Source organism: Artibeus jamaicensis, unplaced genomic scaffold, assembly GCF_021234435.1.
Source record: "Artibeus jamaicensis isolate MK-2021 breed Jamaican fruit bat unplaced genomic scaffold, CSHL_Jam_final contig_1998, whole genome shotgun sequence".
NCBI classification, from domain to species: domain Eukaryota; kingdom Metazoa; phylum Chordata; class Mammalia; order Chiroptera; family Phyllostomidae; genus Artibeus; species Artibeus jamaicensis.
Window position 1 is genome coordinate 12,012,897 of NW_026521407.1, and position 22,491 is coordinate 12,035,387.

The window sequence follows — 22,491 nt, forward strand, 5'->3', positions numbered from 1 at the left end:
GAGATAGTCACAGTTTTCCAGAGATCACGACAAGATCTAACCAGTCGCGCGTGGTCCCCGGCGCCGGAGCGGGCCAGCCCAGCCCAGCCCCGCGCAGAGCCCCCGCCACCCCCGCGCCCAGAGCCCCGCGCCCCGCGCCGCGCGCCGGACGGGGAGCCGGGAGGAGCCGCCGCCGCCGCGCTTGCCGCCCGGGTCGCCCTTCCTCCTCGCGCGCCGCCGCCCGGGCCGGGGGTCCGAGCCCCGCGCCCCCGGCCCCGGCCCCCGGGCGCCTGGGCCGGATGTCCCGATGAGAGAGCCGGCGCTGGCGGCCAGCGCCATGGCTTACCACCCGTTCCACGCGCCACGGCCGGCCGACTTCCCCATGTCCGCCTTCCTGGCGGCGGCGCAGCCCTCCTTCTTCCCCGCGCTCGCGCTGCCGCCCGGCGCGCTGGCCAAGCCGCTGCCCGACCCGGGCCTGGCGGGGGCGGCGGCCGTGGCCGCGGCGGCGGCGGCCGAGGCGGGGCTGCACGTCTCGGCACTCGGCCCGCACCCGCCCGCCGCGCATCTGCGCTCGCTTAAGAGCCTGGAGCCCGAGGACGAGGTGGAGGACGACCCCAAGGTGACGCTGGAGGCCAAAGAGCTGTGGGACCAGTTCCACAAGCTGGGCACCGAGATGGTCATCACCAAGTCGGGGAGGTAGGGCGGCCCGCCGGCCGAGGGCGCGAGGGCGGGCGGGCGGGCGGGGGACCCCACTGCGCCCGTGGGCGCCGGGCTCCCAGGTCGGCCCGGCGCTGCGCTCAGCTCCCTCAGAGAACCAAGCGATTGCTCCCTTTTGCATCGAGCGATATTTTAAGAACTAAACCATCAAAAGTTCCCGAATGGAGTAAAACGAAAATACGCTCCTAAGGAACAGTTCCAACCGTCCTGTGTCTCAAAGCGGAGGAGGCCCCAGTGCTCGGCCCCGCCGGGTCTCGCCAGGCCCGGCTGCCGCTTCTTAGCCTCCCCCGTCACCTCGCTCTCCCGCCTCCCGGTCCGGCTTGGACTCCGGGTCCCGCGTCGTCCGGACTTTCTTCCGATCCTGGAGCCCAGAACGCGACCGGCTCACCGCTAGACCCCGGCCGGCCGCTCCGTCCCCGACAGCGAGGGGAGCGGGCCCAGTCGCAGCCCTGACCCGGCCGGGACCTTCGTCCGGGCCCGAGAACCAGGAGCTCCGGGCTCACACTCGCCCCAGGCCTGGAAACCAAAAGAAAACCACAGTCCCCAACTCTTGCCGCCTCCTTGGACCCGGCCACCGGGAGCCCAGGCCTCTTCCCTCCAACTTCAGGGTCGGGGTCCTGGTTCCGGCGCTGCAGCTCAGTGCCCCCGCCCCTCCTCTGGGGATATTTCTGGGAGCTTCTGTCCCCAGTGGGTACACTCCCGAGCAAATTTCGGGGAGAGTCGAGAGAAGCAGGTGTATTTTCAGAGGATCTGGATTTCTTTCCTGGACATTGGCTTCCATCTCAGATAAGGGCCAGAGGGTCGCCAGGCCGAGCACAGGGCCCTGGCAGAACTGGAACTTCCCGGGAGTAGCCACCGCAGGTGGGGTCCCCCAGGCAGCAATCGGGGGGCAGAGCAGTGAGCACAGGGAAACACGGACGGGGAAGCCGCAGGCGGGGCGTGCGTCCAGGGGGTCCCACCACAGGGCCCCACCGCACCGTCCCCGTTCCTTTCCTCGCAGGCGGATGTTTCCTCCGTTCAAGGTGCGAGTCAGTGGTCTGGACAAGAAGGCCAAGTACATCCTGCTGATGGACATTGTGGCCGCTGATGACTGCCGGTATAAATTCCACAACTCGCGCTGGATGGTGGCGGGTAAGGCCGACCCGGAGATGCCCAAGCGCATGTACATCCACCCGGACAGCCCGGCCACGGGAGAGCAGTGGATGGCCAAGCCTGTGGCCTTCCACAAGCTGAAACTGACGAACAACATTTCCGACAAACACGGCTTTGTGAGTGTGGGGCCGGCTTGGGGGTGGGCAGGCAGAGGCTGCAGCACAGGGTCAAGGCCTGAGGCAGGGGGTGTCCCCAGCGCCCCTGCCCGGTGGCTCTCACAGGCTGAGCCTGGGTCCAGAGGGCTCTGGTCTTTGTGACGGGGAACAGCAGGGTGGCGGCCGCTAAGCTCCAGGCTGCTCACAACCTCGGCCTGGGTCAGGCCTTCCGAAAACCTTCCCCAGTGGCCAGTGGCAGGCGAGTGTAGCTGGGACTCCGAGGCACAGACACTGGTCTTCAGGTGCTCAGCTTGGGAGACCTGCCACGACCTCAACGTGTGCTCGCCCTTCTCCAAGAGCCGTGTCCCCATCCCTCTCCTCCAACCAGGAGATTTAAAACTTAAACCAGCCACTAGACACCCTCCCTGAGAATCCCATTTCTCCTCCCAAAGACAGATGCCCGACCAGGAGTAGGGAATGTGGGGGTTCTCTCCTTCATCGCCTGAGCCGGGCCCCAGTGAATGGGAGGGGGCCGTTCAAGAGGCAAAAAAAAAAAAAAAGACGGCCTGTTCCGAGTTAGGGCAGCCCCTGGCCTGAGTTTCTAGTCTTCTTCCCCTGGGTTTTCTAGGGCTCAGCCGTGAGCCCAGGAAGAGAGGTTAAGAGTGGGGTGGTGGAGGGTTTTTGTTTCCTTCATTTCTGTTTTCAACGAAGATAATTTTTTAAACGGAGAAAGAAACTGATAAGAGAACATTGAAAGGAAAAAGTAGAATAAAAATTATAAAGGAGAAAAAGAGCAGGGAAAACGAGAAAATATCAAAGGGGGGGCGGTGTTGTGGGAAAGCAGAACTATGTGAGAGACAGAATGGAAAGGGTTCGAGTCCCTGGAGAGCGGAAATGCTCCCGCCACGGGCTGGGGGCTGCCGGCTGACCCTGCCCTCCCCGCAGACCATCCTGAACTCCATGCACAAGTACCAACCCCGCTTCCACATCGTGCGGGCCAACGACATCCTGAAGCTGCCCTACAGCACCTTCCGCACCTACGTGTTCCCCGAAACCGACTTCATCGCGGTCACTGCCTACCAGAACGACAAGGTGCGCGGGACGGGGGACCGGCCCAGCCCCTGCACACACGCAGGCTCCAACCCTCCACGCGCATCCGTCCGCAGCCCCCACCAACCACCCCGCCCCTGACAGCCCGCTCCCGGAGCGCCAAGCCTCTCACTTTTCAGGGCAGTGCGCACGGAGACCCCCCAGGCTCCCTCCCAAGTCCACGACACGTACGCTCGCTCCCTGGGGCGCGCAACAGCTGGGCTCTCGCTGGGGTGGAGATGTTTACTTAGCAATTAGCAGAGACTTCGGGCCCGCGCGGACAATTTTACATTTCATTCGTTTATTTCTTGGCTCAGGGATGGGAATTTAAATGGAGAGAGGGTGCCCGAGGCAATCTGCCCAGGCTCTCCCGCTGCTTAGGAACCCGGTGCTAGCAACCTGGGGCCCAGCTTTCACTCTCCCGGGGGAGCCAGAGGTCGGGACAGGCGACGCAACCCCCAAAAAGCAAACCCCCTTTGGGCCAGTCCAGGCCCAAGACCTTTTGGGAGATGCTTAGAGACTTTTCCTTCAAGCCAAAGCGCTTTCTCTGCTTGATGCCTTTCTACACCTTCTCTCCAAAGGGGCAAAGCGCCACACCCAGTAGGTCTGTGTCCCTGTGCCTGTCCGGGGAATGACAGGGTCCAGAGCGCGCTGACATCCTCCTTTCTGTCTCTGAGCCCAAGTGTGAGATCGAGCGTGTGTGCACCACTCGGGGTGCTAGGATGCGTGTGGAAGCGCGTGTTTTCGTTTGTTCTGGCGGCACTTGTTTTTTCTGTGTGTACTTGCGTGTGCGTGGGCCAGCGAGTGGGACTTGTTTTTTTCTGTGTCTACGGACCTGCGTGTGCGCCGCGGTCTCAGGTGCCGGGTTCGTTGCGCGCCTGAGCCTGTGTGCAAGTTTGGGCAGATTGCGCCTCTGGGCTCACGGCTCTGGCTGGGCCTGTGTGTGCGAGCTGAGCCATTCCGCTTCCAGCACTTTGAAGGAGGAGAGACCCGGTCGCTTTCCGCGAGGCCCGCCCGCCGGCCTCGCCTCGCCTTTGGGTTCAGAGCTGCCCGTCCCAGGTGGGGGGGGGGGTACCGAGTAGACACTGTCGGGCTCCCCCGCGAGCCGGCAGCCGCTGACCTCGGGATGACCCAGGCCAGGCTCCAAGAACTGCATCCTGACCTGGTGCCGCCCCCTTGGTCCCCGCAGATCACTCAGCTGAAGATCGACAACAACCCGTTTGCCAAGGGCTTCCGGGACACCGGGAACGGCAGGAGGGAGAAAAGGTGAGGGACGCCGCGGAGCAGCGGGTGCCTGGGGAGCAGGACGTGAGGGTGGGCGCGCCCCCCGACCCACGCCCTCCGTTTGTCCCCAGGAAGCAGCTGACGCTGCCTTCTCTGCGCTTGTACGAAGAACACTGCAAGCCGGAGCGCGACGGCGCCGAATCCGACGCCTCGTCTTGCGACCCTCCCCCCGCACGGGACCCGCCACCGTCCCCGGGGGCCGCGCCCAGTCCCCTCCGCCTGCACCGGGCCAGAGGTGAGGGACCGGCGGTGGGACCAGGGGTGCGGGAAGGGGAACGGGAGGGTCTCCTCTGGGCGCCGGCTGGCTCCTCGCTCAACGTCAGGCTAACCCTGGAGGCCCGGAGAAGCGTTCAGTGCGTCTGGGATGGGGCCTCCCAGACGGACGCCCCCGTAGGGACGGTCCCTCGCAGTCAGAAGATCCGGCAGGACTCCAAGCTGGGTTCCCGGCGCTGTGTGACTCCGCAGTAAAGGAAACTCCACAGGGCTCAGAGTCCCCCACCGTCCAGAAGGAGACTTGGATTTGGTGACCTGTCGCTGCCCCTTGCCCGACGAGGACCTAGAAAGCCATCGACTTGCCCTCCCCGACAACAGGCTTTCCCAAGTCTCTCCAACGCGCCCCAGCCAACGGGAGGGCCTTCCGGTCTCTCTTCCCAAGCCCCCTTAACCCCATGCTCCCCTCTTCCTGCAGCCGAGGACAAGTCGTTCGCCGCAGACAGTGACCCAGAACCCGAGAGGCTGAGCGAGGAGCGCGCGGGACCCGCGCTAGGCCGCAGCCCGGCCCTGGACGGCAGCAGCCCCCCTCGCTTGACCGAACCTGAGCGCGCCCGGGAGCGGCGCAGCCCGGAGAGGAGCAAGGAGCCGGCGGAGGGCGGCGGGGACGGCCCCTTTGGTCTGCGGACCCTAGAGAAGGAGCGGGCCGAAGGCCGGCGGAAGGAGGAGGGGCGCAAGGAGGCGGGTGAGGGCAAGGAGCCCAGCCTGGCACCGCTGGTGGTGCAGACAGACAGCGTGTCCCCACTGGGCGCCGGCCACCTCCCAGGACTGGCTTTCTCCGGCCATCTTCACGGGCAGCAGTTTTTCGGGCCACTGGGAGCTGGCCAGCCGCTCTTTCTGCACCCGGGACAGTTCGCCATGGGCCCTGGAGCCTTCTCCGCCATGGGCATGGGTCACCTGCTGGCCTCGGTGGCCGGCGGCAGTGGCAATAGCGGAGGCGGCGGGCCGGGGGCCTCCACCGGGCTGGACGCAGGCGGGCTGGGCCCGGCCGTCAGTGCGGCGAGCACCGCGGCGCCTTTCCCGTTCCACCTCTCCCAGCACATGCTGGCATCTCAGGTAAGGCCTGTGAGCTGGTGGCATCAGGATGGAGGGAGGAGGAGCAGCAGTGTGCGCTGCCGGGGCAGGCTCAGGGCTTAGGACACTGAGATTCCACGGGCAAGGACTCATCCTGGGGAGACCTGCTGTACACTCTCTAGGACTCTAGGTGCAGGGTCTGGCCAGGGCGCTCCTTCTGACTCCTGTGTGACCTTGGGCAAATCCCTGGCCCTCTCTGGGCCTGCTGTTGCCTTCTCTATATAAACACAACATAGAATGAGGCGCCCATTAGGTTCTTCCAGCTCTGACAGACTGGGGCTGCCCCAGGCCTTCGTGAAGTCCGTTTTCCTGGCCTCAGGACATTTTTCTTGGGGGTCAGAGACCTTCGACTCACTGCAAATCCCCGAAAGCCACCCCTCCTCCAACAAAGGGAGTGGGACATTTCAAAATATTTTCTGGACAATTGACCACCAAAATGACCCACCTCCAGATGCCTTTTTCAGGCCCTCCAGGAAGTACCCCTGACCTGACAAAGGGCAAGGTTGTTCCACCTTGGGTCTCCTAACCCCCAGCCACGCATCTTTGGGAAAAGCAGCTCAGTTCCCCAGGCCCAGGTTGGAATTCTGAGCTCTTGGGGGAGAGTTCATTAGACTGTGGCCAGCAGCAGAATAAGGAGATCGAATGGGGCGAGCGGCCTCTTTGGTTGCTTGGGGGGAATAGTCCCTGTGGAAAGACTTGGATTCTCTTCATTCATTTTCTTCCCTCTGAGGCTCCTGGCAAATTGAACCCTTGAGATCATATCTTACAGGAAGGAAAATAGGAGTTCAGGTCTGAGAAGGCGGCTTTGGTTTAGAAGCAAATATTTTTTTTAAGTGGGGGAGGAGACTTTAAACAGGTTTTAAACTGAGTTCAGTGGCGGCGGGGTGTTTGGAACAAGTGACGGAGGCACTAACGTCACATACCCAGGACTCTGGGCTGGTGAGGAAGCTTCTGGAAAATGGAGTTCTGGGTCTGGAGGTGGAATCTGAACCCTTGACTCTGTATGTACGTGAATGTCTCCCCCCCCAGACAAATTCTGGTGAGGAGCATAGGCATCACAGAAGTCGTGGAGAAGTCAGGGCTTCTAGCACAGCCTGGCCAGCAGGTGCAAGGTTCTGGTGAGAGCACCCAGCACTCGGGAGGTGCCACCTGGTGCACCGCTAGTGGTCGAGGACCCCGGCCAGGGCAGCCCACCCTTAGCCATCAGGTAGAGCCAAATCCTGGGAGAGCTGACACCTCCCTCCTTCCTCCCAACTGGAGATGCCAGGCCTGAATGCCCAGTAGGACTTGACCTTCTAGGAAGGATATTTTTTCATTTCTGACTAAGCTACTTCATTTTCTCCTCCCTGCCTGAGCCAGGCCTGAGTCTGCCTAGAAGCCCAGTGCAGTCAGCTCCCTGCCCTCCTCCTCCTCGTACCCACATACTCTGGGGAGTGAGCCATTATTTCAAAGGTCAGATAATCCAAAAGTCAGGCCTCACGGACTCAGGCGGTGTTTATCCAAGGTTTCCTGGCTACTGTGCTCTCCACAAGCAAAAGACTGCATTCCTTCCTCAGCTGCCACGGAGGTGCGGCCAGGAGTTCTTTAGAGCACATTCAGGCCAGTTTGTGAACTGATTGGCATCCGTGCCCTTCTCCTGGCCCGGGCAAAGACCTCGGAGCAGGTGGACAGGCAGAAGGAGAATTCACAAAGCTCCTCCCCCATACCCGCACTTCCTCAGCCCTTTGGCGGTGACTTCAGGGCTGGGGAGGACACCGTTCTAAGTGAGCAGAACCTCCCAAGACAGCCAAAGCTGACTGCTTGCCACCTGGCCCTACCCCTGCACTATTTCCTCCCTCAAGGCCTTTGCCCATGCTAGTTCGGCCACCTGGAATGCCCTTCTCTTACTCCTACTGGCACAGAGCTTGATGGTGCCAGGCCTTTGTGTCGACCTGCAGTGAGCCGTGGGCGTGCTGGCGCAGGTCTGCGGGTCCTAGCGGTGTGCGCTCTGGCTTTTCCGCTCCTGAAACCGCAGGGCCAGGAGTCCTGGTCTAGCACCACCCCCAGCGCCACCTCAGGCAGCATGCCTAACTCTTGTGGTATTCTGTTGTGTTTTTTTCCCAGGGAATCCCAATGCCTACTTTCGGAGGCCTCTTCCCGTACCCCTACACCTACATGGCAGCCGCTGCCGCAGCCGCCTCCGCTTTGCCGGCCACCAGTGCTGCCGCCGCAGCCGCTGCAGCCGCTGGCTCCCTCTCCCGGAGCCCCTTTCTGGGCAGCGCCCGGCCCCGTCTGCGCTTCAGCCCCTACCAGATCCCGGTCACCATCCCGCCTGGCACTAGTCTCCTCACCACTGGGCTGGCGGCGGAGGGCTCCAAGGCCGCGGGCAGCAACAGCCGGGAGCCCAGCCCGCTGCCCGAGCTGGCTCTCCGTAAGGTGGGGGCTGCGCCCCGAGGCGCCCTGTCGCCCAGCGGCTCCGCCAAGGAGGCGGCCAGTGAACTGCAGAGCATCCAGAGACTGGTGAGTGGGCTGGAGAGCCAGCGAGCCCTCTCCCCGGGCAGGGAGTCTCCCAAGTGAGGGGCTGCCCAGCTCCTCCGCTGCCACGAAGGCCTCCCGGGCTGCCTGCCCTTGCTGCTTGGGACCTGTACAGCACAGAATGGGTATTTATTTAAACAAAGGAGCAGAAGCGGGCTGCAGCAGCGGAATAGAGCCCTGACCAGCCGGCGGGGGCCAGGGACACTTCCCTGGGCCTCACGAGGAATCCTGCTCCCGGGATCGCAGTCGCTTTGGAGCCGCTGGACTCGGTCCAGATTTGCTCCGGTGTCAAGGCGGCATCGTCCGGGAGGCATCTCCGGGTCCTCCAGCGCTGTGGGCGGACCTCGTGCCAGCCCAGTGGTCTCATCAGGAGCCAGAAGGTGCAGGGCTTCGGGGTGGGAGCTTCGGAGGGAGCCCCAGAAGGCCTTAGCCTCCTGCCCGGACCGCCTGAGAATCTGGCATGAGGGGTGCTGGGGTCGGTGAAGACTGAAGGCAGAGTAGACTCGAGCTGGGAGGGACCTGTTCTCTCAGTCCTCCCGCCGCTGCCCCCCACGAGACAGGCGCCCCTTCTACCCCTGGGTCCGCGGAGTGAGTGGCACTTCTGCCTTGAGTCCCCAGGGGGGAAAAAAAGATATTTATGAAATAAATGGTAATTTGTGTAAATAAGCTTTAAGATTCCCAGAATATGCAAATTGGTATTAATTTATTCAAAAGTGTACATTGCTGTGTACATACTATTTAGAGATTAACTCATAGCATTTAAATTTTTTTCATTTTACATGAGCATCTATATTGTACAGGGCTGGCGGGCGGTGGTCCTTGGCTGCAGGCGGAAGGCCCGACCCCGGAGGAGCTCCCACCCCGCCAGCCCCTCGGCCCCTCCGCCCGGGCTTGGCTCGCCTGGCCCCCGGGCTCCACCTCAGGTTTTCACTTTTCGCTCCGGAGTGAGACGAAACGAAAAAAAAAAAAAGAAAAAGAAAGAAAGAAAGTAAAGTAAAAGAAAAGAGAGAGAGAAAACAATAAAACGCGAGAAAAACAATAAAACGCTACACTGCGAAGTGAACGGCGCTGTGCGCTCTGTGGGCCGCGCGGGGCTGGGGCGCAGCAAGCGCGCGAGGAGGGACTGGAGGCGGGAACAACAGGCCTGGCGCCCGGGGCTCGGCGGCAGCCGCCTCCCGGGGGCGGCAGCGCGGCGGGGCATCGGGCGGAGCTGCGAGGCCCGGCGGCGCCGGTGCGGGCCGCGGGCTGGGCTACGAGGCGCCGAACCGCCTGGAGCCCCTCGCGCTCCCAACGTGCCGCGTCCCAGGTCGGGGATCGGGCTCCCTCTACTGGCCACTGCCCTCTGTCCGCCGGCCGCGGGGCTCCGCGGATTCCCGGCGCTCTTCGGGAGCATCTTAGCGGAACCGCACCCCTTTTGGCTCCTCTGGGTAGGTGGGGCTGGTAAGGTGAGTGATCCCTCTCTCTCCTCCTCCGAGGCGTTTGGTTGTAGTCGCCCAAATACCGCACACCCTAGAACCCTTCCACCTCTCTGTCTTCTGAGCTTCAAAAAGAAACACTCCATGCCAGGGCTGTCGACTAGAGTGGCAAAGTCTGGCCTGAAAGTTTTCATGTGTAAATTCCATCTGCATCTCTCTCGGAGGTGTGGGGAGTGTGAGTCAGTAGGCTACTCCTTCCCTGCCTTAGTTTCCCGCTGTATGATAACGGGATCGGCTGCGGGTTTCTCTGCAGGTCCTGCTGTATCAGACTCCATTAGGTCTGGGCCTCCCTGAGGCCCGCTCCTGCAAGGTCAGCTGCCTCCTGCCCCCATGGCATCTTCTTGCTCCACCCAGACAACAGGTGTCTGCAGCCCCCAATAATAGCAGTGGGAAGGGGTAGGAGGTGGGTGGTCACTCCTTCAACCCCTCCCTAGGTCTCCCCGTCACTGAGCCCCTCCACTTTCTTCCCAGTCCTCCCCGCCCCCCTCCCCTCCACTTTTGGTTGTATCTTTCTTTTTACATTTAATATTATTTTCTATTAGTTTTGGGTATACAGCATAGTGGTTAGATAATCATACAAGTCCCACCTGACACCACACATAGTTGTTACAATTTAATAATATTATTAAAGATTTTATTTATCTTTAGCTAGGAAGGGAAGGAGAGAAGGAGAGAAATATCAATGTATGGTTGCCTCTCGTGAGTCCCCTGCTGGGAACTGGCCTGCAACCCAGGCATGTGCCCTGACTGGGAATTGAACTACGATCTTGTGGTTCACAGGCCCGTGCTCAATCCACTGAGCTACACCAGCCAGGGCACAATGTAATATTATTGATTGTATTCCTTCTTTATGCGATACTTTACATCCCCATGATTATTTTGTGACGACTGATTTGTACTTCTTAATTTCTTCACCATTTTCACCCAGCCCCCAACCTCCCTCCCCTCAAGCACCGGTCACGCTGATATATTTCTCTTATCTGTGAGTCTCAGTTCTCTCCTAGGGATCTGTTACTCCCTGGCTGAACAGGTTGTCCACCTTGGGACTTTGGGGAGTGGGAGGCACGGGCCCTCAACTCACATGGGGCACTGGCGACGGTGGTATATAAAGGGGAATAAGGTGGAGGTGGAATTGACCATATCCGGGCCTCCGAGCACCCAGGACGCCTTCCTGAGTCAATACATTTTCAAGGAAAGAGAACTACGCGCCTCTTCCAGGGAGGGAGCGGGCCCTTGGCCGCGCTGAACTGGCTAGGGTCTGGGTCAGTGAACGAGTGGGAGGGCTCAGGAGAGTGTCCCAGCCCCCAGAGGTTGCGCTCCAGCTTCCCCTCTTCCTCTGATCTTCAGGCAGGGGGAACAGAGGAAGGGCCAGTCTAAGAACGGGCGGGGCATAGAGACCACTTTCTGAGCTGAGATAGAATCCCACGTCGACAGTCTACTTAGCCGGGGGGCTTTGGGCTAAAAACCCCTCTAAGATTTGAAGAGCAGGAGTGCGTGCGCTTCTTCGTTCTCGCGGACAGTAAGTCTAGGGGTTGGGGAAAGGCTCAGGCCCAGCGCAGCCTGCGGGGCGCGCTGCTGACACCAGGGGGCAGCACCGACCTGGAGCCGCGGGAGGGGCCGCGGGCACAGCGGGGAACCCGAGGCGGGTCGCTGGCTGGACGGCGTCGCTGTGGGAGCAGCCGGTGGGGTGGAGTGACACTCCGGGGCGTCGAGAGGCCCCTCGTCTCGAGCGCAGTTTGGAGACTCGACCCCCTTTCCCCCGCCTCCTTCTGCTCACGTCCCCTCCCGGAGACGCCTTCGAAGCGCTCCGCTGGATCCCAGCTGCGAACTTGAGTTCGGCTCCGGGAGTCCCGCGGCCCACGGCAGGGCCGAGTTCCAGACAAAGGCCAGGCCGCTCCACGGCCCAATTAAGCCATCCGCCCTCCAGCCCTCTTTGTTCCCGGGCTCGCCAATTAGCCCAGGCTCCCCAGGGTCCCGCCGCTCCGGTGCCCCGGGGTCCCCTTAACCCTTCAGAGCCTGGCACCAGGGGCCCGAGACCGCAGAATCGCTAGCGCACCGGCGTGTGTGCAGGGCCTGTTTGGGTTGACGGGAGGGGAAGGATCTCTGAGGCTGCTGGTGACCTGCTGTGTCGCCTCAGGGCTCTGTGCTTTGGACACCTGAGGTCTGAGAAGGGATGGTGCGCACGGGTGCGGGATTGTGACGGGTTCACGAGGCAGCTTGGCGCTCGGAGGTGTGGGTGTAGGGCTCCCCGAGACCTTCGGCGGCAGGTCAGCAAAGAGTCCGAAACCTGGAGGGACCTCATGTCCTCTTCGGTTAATCCGAGTGTTCCGAGCCCGCGAACCGTGCCTTCCTCTCCCGCCCCCTACTCCCAGCCGAGCGCTGCGGCGGAGGAAATCGGAGCATCAGCGCCGGGGCCCTGCCGCACGTGAACCGCGCGGGGCTGGGGTCCGCCGCCCCAGCGCCGCGAACGCACGCGCGGGGCGCCCCTTGGAGCCACAGGGACGCGTTCAGCTTGAGGCATCCGGGACACCCGCCAGCTCGAGCGCCCCCCCAACTTCTCACGTGTAGGATGGTTCAAGAGACAGAGTTCCTATGAGACCGAGGCACGTCAAATCCAACCCCGCTCCGCCCCCTCCTTCGCGGCCCTCGACCCCAAAGTTTGGAGCACCAGTCGTGGGGGGCAGGGGCCAGCGAGGGGCCGAGCGCTCCCTGCTTTAGGGACAGGGCAGCAGAGGGGAAACCGGTGCGCGCCCGGGAAAGGGCGGAGGGAAAGGATCCTGAGTTCTGGGCACTCCCGCGGGGGCGGGGGGGGGGGGCGCCCTCCCTGAATGCGTTGTGCCTCTGTCCGAACGCGCCTGGAACTCTGATTTGGCCTTGGAGTTCCTTCTGAGCTCTCTGGAGGCGCATATCCGCCCCCCAAGCCCCGGGTTCCCACAGCCGACCGCCACCCCTCTTTGCCCGCCCCTCCTCTGAGGACGTTCCGCAGGCTCGGAGCCTGGAGCAACCCGGCAGCGGGCCTGGTCCGCGGCCCGCGGCAACTCCTCAGGTGCCCACGAGATGGCGCTCCAGGCCAGAGGCTGGCGGGCGCCGCCCGGGCCGCCTGGGGAAAGAGCCGGAGGTGGAGAGACCCACAGTCAGAAGGGCACAGAGACAAACCCGCACTGACGCAGATGCAGGCCCAGGGGCCGCACAGGCTGCCGAGGGACGGAGGCGCTCCGCCAAGCCCGACGGGGCTCTGGCCCGGGCTGCAGGGACGGGCGCCGGAGTGCCCGCGGCTCAGGGCGGGGCTCCTTCCGGATCCCGGTGCTGCGCTGCGGGGCCAACGACCCCCCCCTTCCCAGCTGCAAACCCCGACCCGCAGCTTTCTGTGTGCTCCGCAGGGGTTGGCGCCCTCGCAGTCCCTCTCAGGGCAGGGGGCCGCCTAACTCCGACCTTCCTGGCTTCTCAGAAGCTGGGCTGTGGGTTTGGACCTGCTGCGCTCCAGACAAACCGCTTTGGGCCACGGGGCCGACTGCCCGGTGCGTGAGTGCGGGGACAGGAGGCTGAGACGGCTGGAGCGGCTTGGGGTGCTGGGTGGTCCACCTGGGCCCCTTCCTTCAGTTCTTCACTTCCCCCGCCCTGATCTTCAAGGTCGACCCGGGGGATGTGCAGGATGAGCCCCTTCGCCGCGAGCCCTGTTCACCTCGGGCCTCCCGATCAGGCTTGGGATCTGGGTTGTTCAGCGGGAGGTGGGAGGTGGTGGGGAACGGGGAGAGCGAGGGGGTCAGCCTGAGAATCTCTCCCCTGGGTTAAAAGCTGCCAGGTCTGGGTCAGATTTGAATGGGAACCAAGGGATGTGAGGCCCAGTGGCCTGATCGCCGGTTTGATTGGGGGCGGCGTTTGGAAGCCTGATTCCAGCTGACCCTTAAGATTCCCAGATGAGCTCTGGCTGTCTTGGAGATTATCTCCGTAATCATTAAGGAAGGGCACACAGCCAGAAAGCAGCCCAGTGCACACCGGCTCCCATCATTTCCACTGCGGCACGGTCACCAGCTTTGTTGTGCTAACCCTGGGTGTCCTCCCTGGTCGGGTTCCAGCTCTTTGCCCTCCAGTGTGTACCACAGGGTGGGGGCACGCCTTTGGTGATTTAGTAGTTACTGCGAGTGCATCTACTGCTGAAGCTGGGGCGACAGGTACATACCAAGCTCTGGTTCTAGCTGTGTGACCTTGGACAATGTGACTTTCTTCTCTGGGCCCCAGAACCCTTGTCCAAAAAATAAGTGATTTGGACTAAAATCAAATTGATCTGTGAGTGATCAGTCGACCTTGATCCGGGTTCAGTGATCCCCAGCCTCCCCTTCCGACAGGAGATGGGACTCTACTTTTATTGAGTGTTGGAGGAACCTGGGCCTGGAGGATGGGCAGAGTCACCCGGGGCCCGGGCTGCTGTCACTGGAATTCTTAGGGAATGAATGGGGTGGGCAGCCAGGATGAGTCACAGTTAGAAAGTCACATTCCAGGTCCTGAAATGCTTAGGAACTAGCTGGCTCCCACTGCCTCCACTCCTTGTGGGATGTGTTAATTGCCTCTCCTCCTTGCACCATGCCCCCCGGCAAACTGCAGGAGAGGCACTGACCGGTGGAGGGTGGATTCGGTACCCAGCACTGCAGCCTGCCAGCTGCCTGTGACCTTCCCAAAGAGGGAAGGGTATACTGATGGGGGACATTCAGGCCCTATGTTTAAGGGTGCCTTCTGGACCTGGAACAACCAATGGGCTGGCTAATGCCTTACCTGAGTGTCAGGCTTTGTGCTGTTGAAAGCACTTTCACGCATGGGCTTTCACTGAACCCTCACTGGCAAGGGGCTGATTTTGAATCCCCCTTCACAGACGGTGACAGGGAAGTTCAGAGCCATGTGCCCAGGCCACCCAGTAAACACAGGAAGAGCTCTTGCACAATTGCATGGGCCTGGTCCTTGCAAACCTTAGCTGATGAAGTGATGATGGGTGAGAGTCAGCCTCATGGCTGGGAAAGGGCAAAGGGGCAGGGCCAGGAGGAGTGTCCATGGGAGCAACAGCCTGACCCAGCCTGAGTCTGGGAGACCAGCGGGAGGATGGCCTTCTCAAGTCCTGTCAGGCCAGGGACGGACCCCTGGTGGGGGCAGGGGCTTTTCCTGTGTGAAACAATAGCAGGGGTGTTGAGGAGCTACCTGAGATGTCACAGGCCAAGTGCTTAGCTCAGGCACAGATCATGTTTGCTCCCCTTGGTGATGATTTCCATCCCGGAGAGAATGTGATACCCTCGGCCCCACGAGCGGCAGCCTCAGCCTCTGGGAGGAGCTGGGGAGTGCCCGCTGTGCACTTGACACTGGGCAGAGGAGATGTCTTCTTCCTTCCTTCCTCCCTTCCTCCCTTCCTCCCTTCCTTCCATCCTTCCTTCCTTCCTTTCTTTCTTTCTTTCTTTCTTTCTTTCTTTCTTTCTTTCTTTCTTTCTTTCTTTCTTTCTTCTTTCTCCCTCTTTCTTCCTTTCTTTTTATTTTGTTTTAGATTTTATTTATTTATTTTCAGAGAGAGGGAAAGGGAGGGAGAGAGGGATTGTAACATCCATGTGAAAGAGAAATATCGATTGGTTGCCCCTCATACACGTCCGGACTGGGAACCAATCCACAACTCAGGCCTGTGCCCTGATTGGGCATTGAACCAGAGACCTTTCACTTTTCGGGTCCATGCCCACTGAGCCACACCAATCAGGGCTGGGCATACGTTTTTTAATTTAACTCTCAGCAGTGAGCAGTGGGCATGATGGTCCCCATTTAAAGAGGAGAAAACCGAGGTTCAGAGCTCTCCCAGTGACCCAGTTGCTAAAAAGCAGATCACAGCTCACACCGAGGTCTGGCTGCCTCCAGGCCTGTGCTCTTTCCTGGACCCCTGAGAGTCCCTGCTCTGCAGCCCTGGGTCTTCCCAGTCCCCCGGGCATTTGGCCCAGCCCCCTGCAGCAGGCTCTTGTGAGTCTGGTTCTTATTTAGCCCTGGACTGGCCAGTTGGTCCCCTCACTCTGCCCCAGAGGCCTCCCACAACGGTCCCAGCGTGTCTACAGCAGTTCTGGTTTTAGCGTTAAAATGGTTTCACCTCTTGAGAAACCATTTCATTCTGCACAAGTCTCCCAGCAGGTCGCCCTACCACTTACATGCGGACACCACATACAGATTCACCCATAGACATGCATGCCATGCACACACATGGGACCCCATTTATAGCATGTTAACACCGACACACACAAAGCCATACAAATATATACTCATGTGGACTACCCTTTATACAAAGGCACTCACTTAACAACCACATACAGAGACACACATACAATACCCACACACAGCCACACACAATACAGAGAGACACTCAGACACGCAAACGCACACAGACACACACCATCCCAAGTTGGCCAGGGCCAAGCCCTTCCCCACCCCACTCCTCTGCCTCGCCACCTCTCCTCTGGGAGGAGATGTATTTATTTAAAGCCTCTGTCTCCTAGGAGATTGCTGGCTCCCGCAAGGTAGGGCTGGTGTCTGTTTCACTGACTGCTGGGTGCCCGGGCCTAAAACTGCTTAGCACATGGCAGGTGTGCAAAATGCATTTGCTGAATGAACGAACTGCTCCCCCGGGAGCCAGCCCACACCTGGCCCCTCCAGGGCATGCTCGCCCCGGCGCTGGACCAGGGCCCCTGCTGCAGGTCCACTTGGAGTCCGCTGCAGAGAAGCCCTAAGGCCGAGGACCGCTGTCCCAACCAGCAGGGCTTCCTCTCTCTCCTGAGGAACTGGGGCCCTGGGAGGACGGATATCTTCCTTGAGGACTTGCTCCTGCGGGAGAAGCACCCAGGTTGCTAGGGTTTGAATATTTGTGCCCCTCCCCCCGCAATTCATTTTGAAACCTAGCCCTCCAGGTAATGGCGTTAGGGGGTCAGACCTTTGGGAGGTGCTTCAGTCATGAGGACAGAGGGCTTATGGATGGGACCTCGCTGTTACAAAGAGATTCCTCTCCCTTCCTACCACAAGAGACACCCATGGTCTAGAAGGAAGAGGGTCCTCACCCTGCCGGCACCCTGCTCTCCGACTTTCAGCCTCCAGAATTGTGAGAAATAAATGCTGTTTATAAGGTTGCCCGCATGTGCTCATTTGGTTATTGCAGCCCAAATGGACTCGGCCATCCACAACCAGGCCCTCCTGCCCCTCGGATCCAGCCCTCTGGGGGTCTGGGCTCTGCTGTCCTCTGGCCTCTCAGCCTTTGCTGCCACTGAGCCCTGCCTCAAGCAACACCCTTGCCTCCCCCAGCCCCCAATTCCTGGGCGAGCCTGTCCACCCAGGACCTTAGGGAACCTCCCGGCACATGTACCCGCCAGCCTTTGCTGCCTGCTCAGACCTGCCCAGAAGGAGGATGCGGTGGGGGTGCTGCTGCCTTGTTTAAATCCCTCCGAAGCCTCCGTGTGCTCTTGGAGCCAAGTCCAGACTCCTTAGCCTGTACGAGTCCTGGTGCTCCCCCAGCCCAGGTTCCACCCCCACTGTCCACCTACCCAGGTGTTAAAGTTAATCTTGCTGACCTTGCTTTGGGGCCTTCACACACTCAGACCATTTTCCCTCAGCCTGGAATCTCTTCCCTTCTTCCTTCAAAACCCAGCCCATGAGCCCCTTCTCCAGGAAGCTTCCGCTCCGTCTACCCCCTTTTGAATGAGGCACCCACACATTGTTTTGTGGTCAGTGTTCAGTGAATGTGTGATTTGGACAAATTACCCATCCTGGGGAGGCCTTGCTCGTTTGGAGGAAGGTAGAGGAGCCTGAGGGGCCCGGGGACCATCTGGGGAGGGCAAATTCTCATCTGGGCAGCAGCCAGGGTTGAGGCCCCAGAGCTGTGTGGCCCCTCCTGCCCTGGAGACCAGTGCAGGCCAACGGGTCCCTGCCCTGTGGGGTGACAGGCTGCCAAGACCCTGAGCCTGGGGGACCTGGCCCAGATGGGGAGATTCAGGCTGGGGGTGTCAGGAGGGGCCTGCGTGTTGGGGTGTCTGCAGCTGAGCCCCCACGGCGGCTGGGCTGCTGCAGGGAAATCCCGAGGGCAATGAACCCAGTGCACAGGCCGGCTGATGGGGCTTCCTCCCTCTCTTCTGAGGATCCCAGGCCCAGGGAGGAGGCGTTTCCTCCTGGCTCCTGTGTTGCAGGTGACCTGGGCCCTTGTTGCCCGTGAGCTGCAGCAGTGTTCCCCTCTGACCACTAGGTGGGGATCTGGAGTCGTTCAGCCCTGGAGTCCAGGGCTTGGGCCATCTCCTGGAGACCCTGCGCCTCCAGCCTCAGGCCTGTTTCAGGTCTGGGTCTCCCAGCCTGTCTGGCTGCCGCCTCAGGGGGAGCCCCGCCTGCTGTCTGTGCCTCCATCGTAATTTACAACTGGGTCCTGCTACCAGACAAGGGAGCCGAGGGGAGGCAGAGCTCGGACTCTGTGCAGCCAGAGAGAGCTGAGTTCGGATCCCACTGCATCTCTAGCTCTGTGGCTTTGACCCTTGAGCCTCGGGTCTCTTCCTCTTTAGAACAGACTCCTGTCTACTCCCTACAAAGGGCAGGGAGGTGCGTGGCCTTGCTGACTGCCCCGAAGAGTCGTGGGGACAGGCAGTGCTCCGATCGCTCATACTCAGGTAAGACGAGCTGACTCAGGAGGACAAACTACTCAGAAGGACGAATGGAGGCCAGTCCCCGTTTGTCCCATCAAACTCTCCTCCAGCTGCTCGCTTTTGGGGCTCTTTGGGGGTCCTAAGGGAGCATGGCCCGCCACCTCTCTCAGGCTGCCCACAGACAAACGGGGTTGGAACCGGCCAGCCCACAAGGGGGCTTCGGGCTGTTCATCCCCCAAGACAGGGAAAACCCCATATTCCCCCTGCCGGAATGCCCACTGCCCACTTCCTTATTTTCTAAGACTCGAGTCAAAAGTCCTCTACTTCATCGTGCCTTACTTCACCTGCTGCTCCTCCCTCCAGTCCTGGGCTCCCACCGTCCTGGCGTGTCCCCCCTCTGCTGGCACGGCTCCTGGGTGAGAGAACTTTAGCTAAGTTCCGGTTTCTGGCACAGAGGAGACTCTTAATGCACACAGGGCAACGTTGCTTAAAGATGAGGAAGACTTCAGAGAGAGGGAACTGGAGAAGACGAGAGGCCATTTCAAAGGCGGGGGGCAGGGTCTCTGCGTTGTATGGGGACGTGGGGAGCCATCCCCAGCTCAGGAAAAGTTGGGCTCTCTGCTCAGGGCAAGCAGCTCTGAGAGGAAGGGGGGCCAGGAGGGTGGTGGTGGCTGGGAGACCTGGAAGGAGAGGGGCCGACTCCTCAGAGGGCCCCTGGGAGCCCCAGATCCCAAACCTGCAGCTTATCTGGCCAGGTGCCAGGGGTGGGGCCCGGGACTAATCCAGCCTCTAGTTCAGCCTCTCCGGGGTCCTGGAACCACCCCCTCAGCTACCACCTTGGGGGAATCGAGGGAGCCAAACCCTGTGATGGAGCTGGGAGCTCAGGTGGCTGTCTTTGAGCCCTCCTGGGGGCAGTTGTTAATTCTTTTCATGGCTCAGTTTTCCAAGGGGCAGAGTCAAAAGAGTGTGGATCGTGAGGTCAGCTGTACCTGGTTTCTGACCAGCTCTGATGCCACTCGGCTGGGTCACCTGGGACAAGCGGCTCCGCCTCTCTGAGCAGAGCTGGCTCCCTCACCTGTGCAACGAGAGTGAAAACGCTCCCACACGCCCAGGTCGTCGTGAGGTGTAAGGAACCAACGTGTGGCACCAAGCACAGCGGCGCCCACTCTCCTCCCTCGGGTCCAGGAGTAGACTACTTTTAATGCATCTCTGCCCCGACGGTGTCTCCCACTGGGGTCCCCAGTTTCCCTACCATGGTGCCCCCCACAGTGCCATCTTCAAGAGGGCAGCTGAGCTGCACACTGGCCTTGACTTTCCCCACTCTGAGGCTGAGCCTGTGCCTCAGGCTGGTTTGTGGCATCGGTGTGGCCCGTCCTTCCTGACCTGCATGGTCTCCTGCACGCTGACCTCCTGAACGCCCAGGGCTTTCTGGAGAGTGCCCTGTTCTCCACACCTTCCCACCTCTCTGGTGGAAACTTACCTTTGCAGGGCCCACTCCCTCAGGGCGCTGCCGGGTGTCCGCCCATTTGACTACTGTGCCCCTCCCCCCAGTGCCACGTCGGCAGCTCTGTCAGCACCTAGAGGTGGGACACTGGCCTGGCTCCTGGGGCACCACGTCAAAGGCTCTGACGTCCCCTCCCCCGTTACACAAAGGTGCTGCCTTCTCTGCTTCCACTGGGCCCTGGGCCAAGGCTGAGGGGTAATCTCCCCTTGTCCCCCACTGACAGGCAGGGAAACTGAGGTTCAGAGAGTGTAGCGCAGGGTCCACAAGTGGGAAAGAGTGAAGGACAGGCCGGGGAAGTGAACAGAGCTTGGGATTTTTCCTTGCAAAGGTGCCCCTTTCTGCCCAGAACTGCTCTGTCTGTCCCCAGGAGCAGGATGGATTTGAATGAGACTCACCTGCTGAGATGTCAGAACTAGCCAGGGCCAGAGGGGGCGACTCTCCAGGGGTCTCCTCCCCTGAGGCAAAGGCAGAGGGCCCGAGGGGTTAACCGTTCCCGCCGTCAAGCTACTTCAACCAGTTGTACCGAGTAACCTTTACGCTGTCCTGTGTGCCGGCATCATCCTTGCTCTCTTGTTTCTCTCCTTATTTCCACAACTGAGATAAAATTCATGTACCATAAAGTGGACAATCCAGTGCTTTTTAGTACATTCATAAGGTTGTGCGCCCTCACCATGATCTAATTCCAGAACATCTTCATCATCCCGAGGACGACCCCGGCCCCATTCGTCAGCAGGCCTGGTCTCTGCCCCCCGCCCTTGGCACCTGGCAATCTAGTTTCTCTCTGTGGGTTTGCCTATTCTGGATGGTACCTATAAGTGCAATTATGCAACAGGCGTTTTCATAACTGGCTTCCCTTACTTAGCCTAGTATTTTTAAGGTTCCTCTACGTTGTGGCATGTGTTGGGACTTTTCTTCTTTCGCATTGCTGAATAATATTGTACTGTACATCTATGACACACTTTGTCCATCACCGATGGACATTTGCGTTGTTTCTGCTTCTGGGCTGTTCTGAGTGACACCGCCCTGACATTCACGTTCGAGTCTGCATGGACGTTTGTTCTTGTCGCTCTTGGGTCCCTGTCTAGCAATGGAATTGCTGGGTCAAATGAAAACTCTGTTTCACTGTTGGGGGAATTGTCACCCTCTGGTTCCAAAGTGGGTGCACCTTTCACACTCCCATCAGCAATTCTTGGCCGTTTCTTGACCAGGCCAAGGATGCTGCTCCCCGCTCCTCAACTCCTTTCCTGGGGAGGCCGCCCTGGGCCACCTTTTGGGACAGGGTGACTCACCTTCGCCCACCCACCGCCTCCCTCCCTTCCTCTGGCCGTTGTCGTTATTGACATCTGACATGCTGTGTGTTTTTTACTTGTTTTATTTGTTGTCTCTGTCCCTAGAATGTGAGCTTTGTTTTGTTCACCGTTGTGTCATTATTCTTTTTTTTTTTTAAGGGTTTTATTTATTTATTTTCAGAGACGGGAAGGAAGGGAGAGAGAGAGGGAGAGAAACAGCCCGCCCTCCAGCTGGGGACTTGGCCTGCAACCCTGGGCATGTGCCCTGATGAGGGATCGATCTTTCGGTTTGCAGGTCGGCACCCAATCCACTGAGCCACACCAGCCAGGGCTCATCATCATCATTATTATTTTTAACATTTTATTTGGCTTCCTGCCAAGATGGCGGTGTAGGCAGACATGGCCTCTTCGCCAACCACAACACAATTACAACTAAGATACAGAACAACCATTGCTCAGAAGTGACAGATACCAAGTGGAATGGAAGTCTGACAACCACAGAATTAAAGAAACCACATCCGTCCAGACTGGTAGAAGGGGCACAGACATGGCATGGGCTGGTCCCTCATCCATATGTGGTGGATAAAAATTCGGGAGGGACATCTCGGGAGTGAGGAGTCCCAGCCCCACACCAGGCCTCCCAGCCAGGGTTCCAGTGCCAGGAAGGTAAGTCCCTGCAACTTCTGGCTGCAAAAACTAGTGGGGATTGAGTCGGTGGAAGAAAACTGCTGGAGCCCCAAGCAGTTCCTCTTAAAGAACCCACACATAGGCCCCGGCTGGTGTGGCTCAGTGGATTGAGCTCGAGCCTGAGAAGGTCTGTCCCCACGCTGCACCGTCGTCATGTGTCACCCCAGAAAACCAGGCTTGCTGCTCTCCCACGCTACGCCTGCTAAGTTCCAGGTACTTGGCAATATGGTTTCTTTTAAGCCTCACACTGCCCTGCAGAAAGATATACTCGGTCAGGGCTCTTTTGGTTCCTACTGACAGAAGCCCAAATAAAATTAGCTTTAGCGGAAAAAAAAAAAAAAAAAAAAAAAAAAAAAAAAAAAAAAGGACCTTATTGCTCACATCATTGACAAAAGCAGGAGGGAGCTTTAGGCATAGCTGGGCCCAGGGAGTAAATTAGTCCGGGCTGTGTCTCAGCTCCAGCTCTTAACCTGACTTTGCCTCCCTGTTGGCTGGGCTCTTGGGCACATTCTCCCTAAACAGCAAGAAAGATGTCCAAGGTGGCTGAGGCCCAGATGGCTTTTCCAGCCCTCAGTCCCAGGAGAGAGAGAGGCCTGCCCTTTGTATTCAAAGCAAACTGCGTGGGGAGACTGACTGGCCCCTGTGAAGGTCGTTTATCTACTCAGTGGACAGGGGAAGGGCAACTGTAATTGGCCAGAGGCGGTCACGTGTGAGGCTTGGTGCCACCAGGACCAG

At 59.8% G+C, this 22,491-nt stretch overlaps 1 protein-coding gene across 2 annotated transcripts; it reads left to right on the forward strand.

The window, feature by feature from the left end:
- On the forward strand, nt 1–18,264 carry TBX2 (T-box transcription factor 2). 2 transcript variants are annotated; one of them, XM_037163693.2, is made up of 8 exons: nt 1–675; nt 1,697–1,964; nt 2,889–3,035; nt 4,222–4,298; nt 4,388–4,551; nt 5,005–5,642; nt 7,764–8,159; nt 18,196–18,264. In XM_037163693.2, the coding sequence occupies exons 1-8, from the start codon at nt 287–289 to the stop codon at nt 18,247–18,249; spliced, it is 2,133 nt and encodes a 710-aa protein (XP_037019588.2). In that variant the 5' UTR covers nt 1–286; the 3' UTR covers nt 18,250–18,264. The 2 variants fall into 2 exon arrangements, with proteins under 2 accessions (XP_037019588.2, XP_037019587.2); XM_037163692.2 differs by lacking the exon at nt 18,196–18,264 and having other exon boundaries at nt 6–675; nt 7,764–9,226.
- Nucleotides 18,265–22,491: the final 4,227 nt, after the last annotated feature.

Bases quoted from the DNA above. Each gene is read 5' to 3' on its own strand.
- TBX2 (XM_037163692.2), top strand. From the start codon at position 287: ATGAGAGAGCCGGCGCTGGCGGCCAGCGCCATGGCTTACCACCCGTTC. The intron at 3,036-4,221 runs GTGCGCGGGACG...TGGTCCCCGCAG, and splicing joins CTGCCTACCAGAACGACAAG to ATCACTCAGCTGAAGATCGA. The intron at 4,552-5,004 runs GTGAGGGACCGG...CTCTTCCTGCAG, and splicing joins CCGCCTGCACCGGGCCAGAG to CCGAGGACAAGTCGTTCGCC.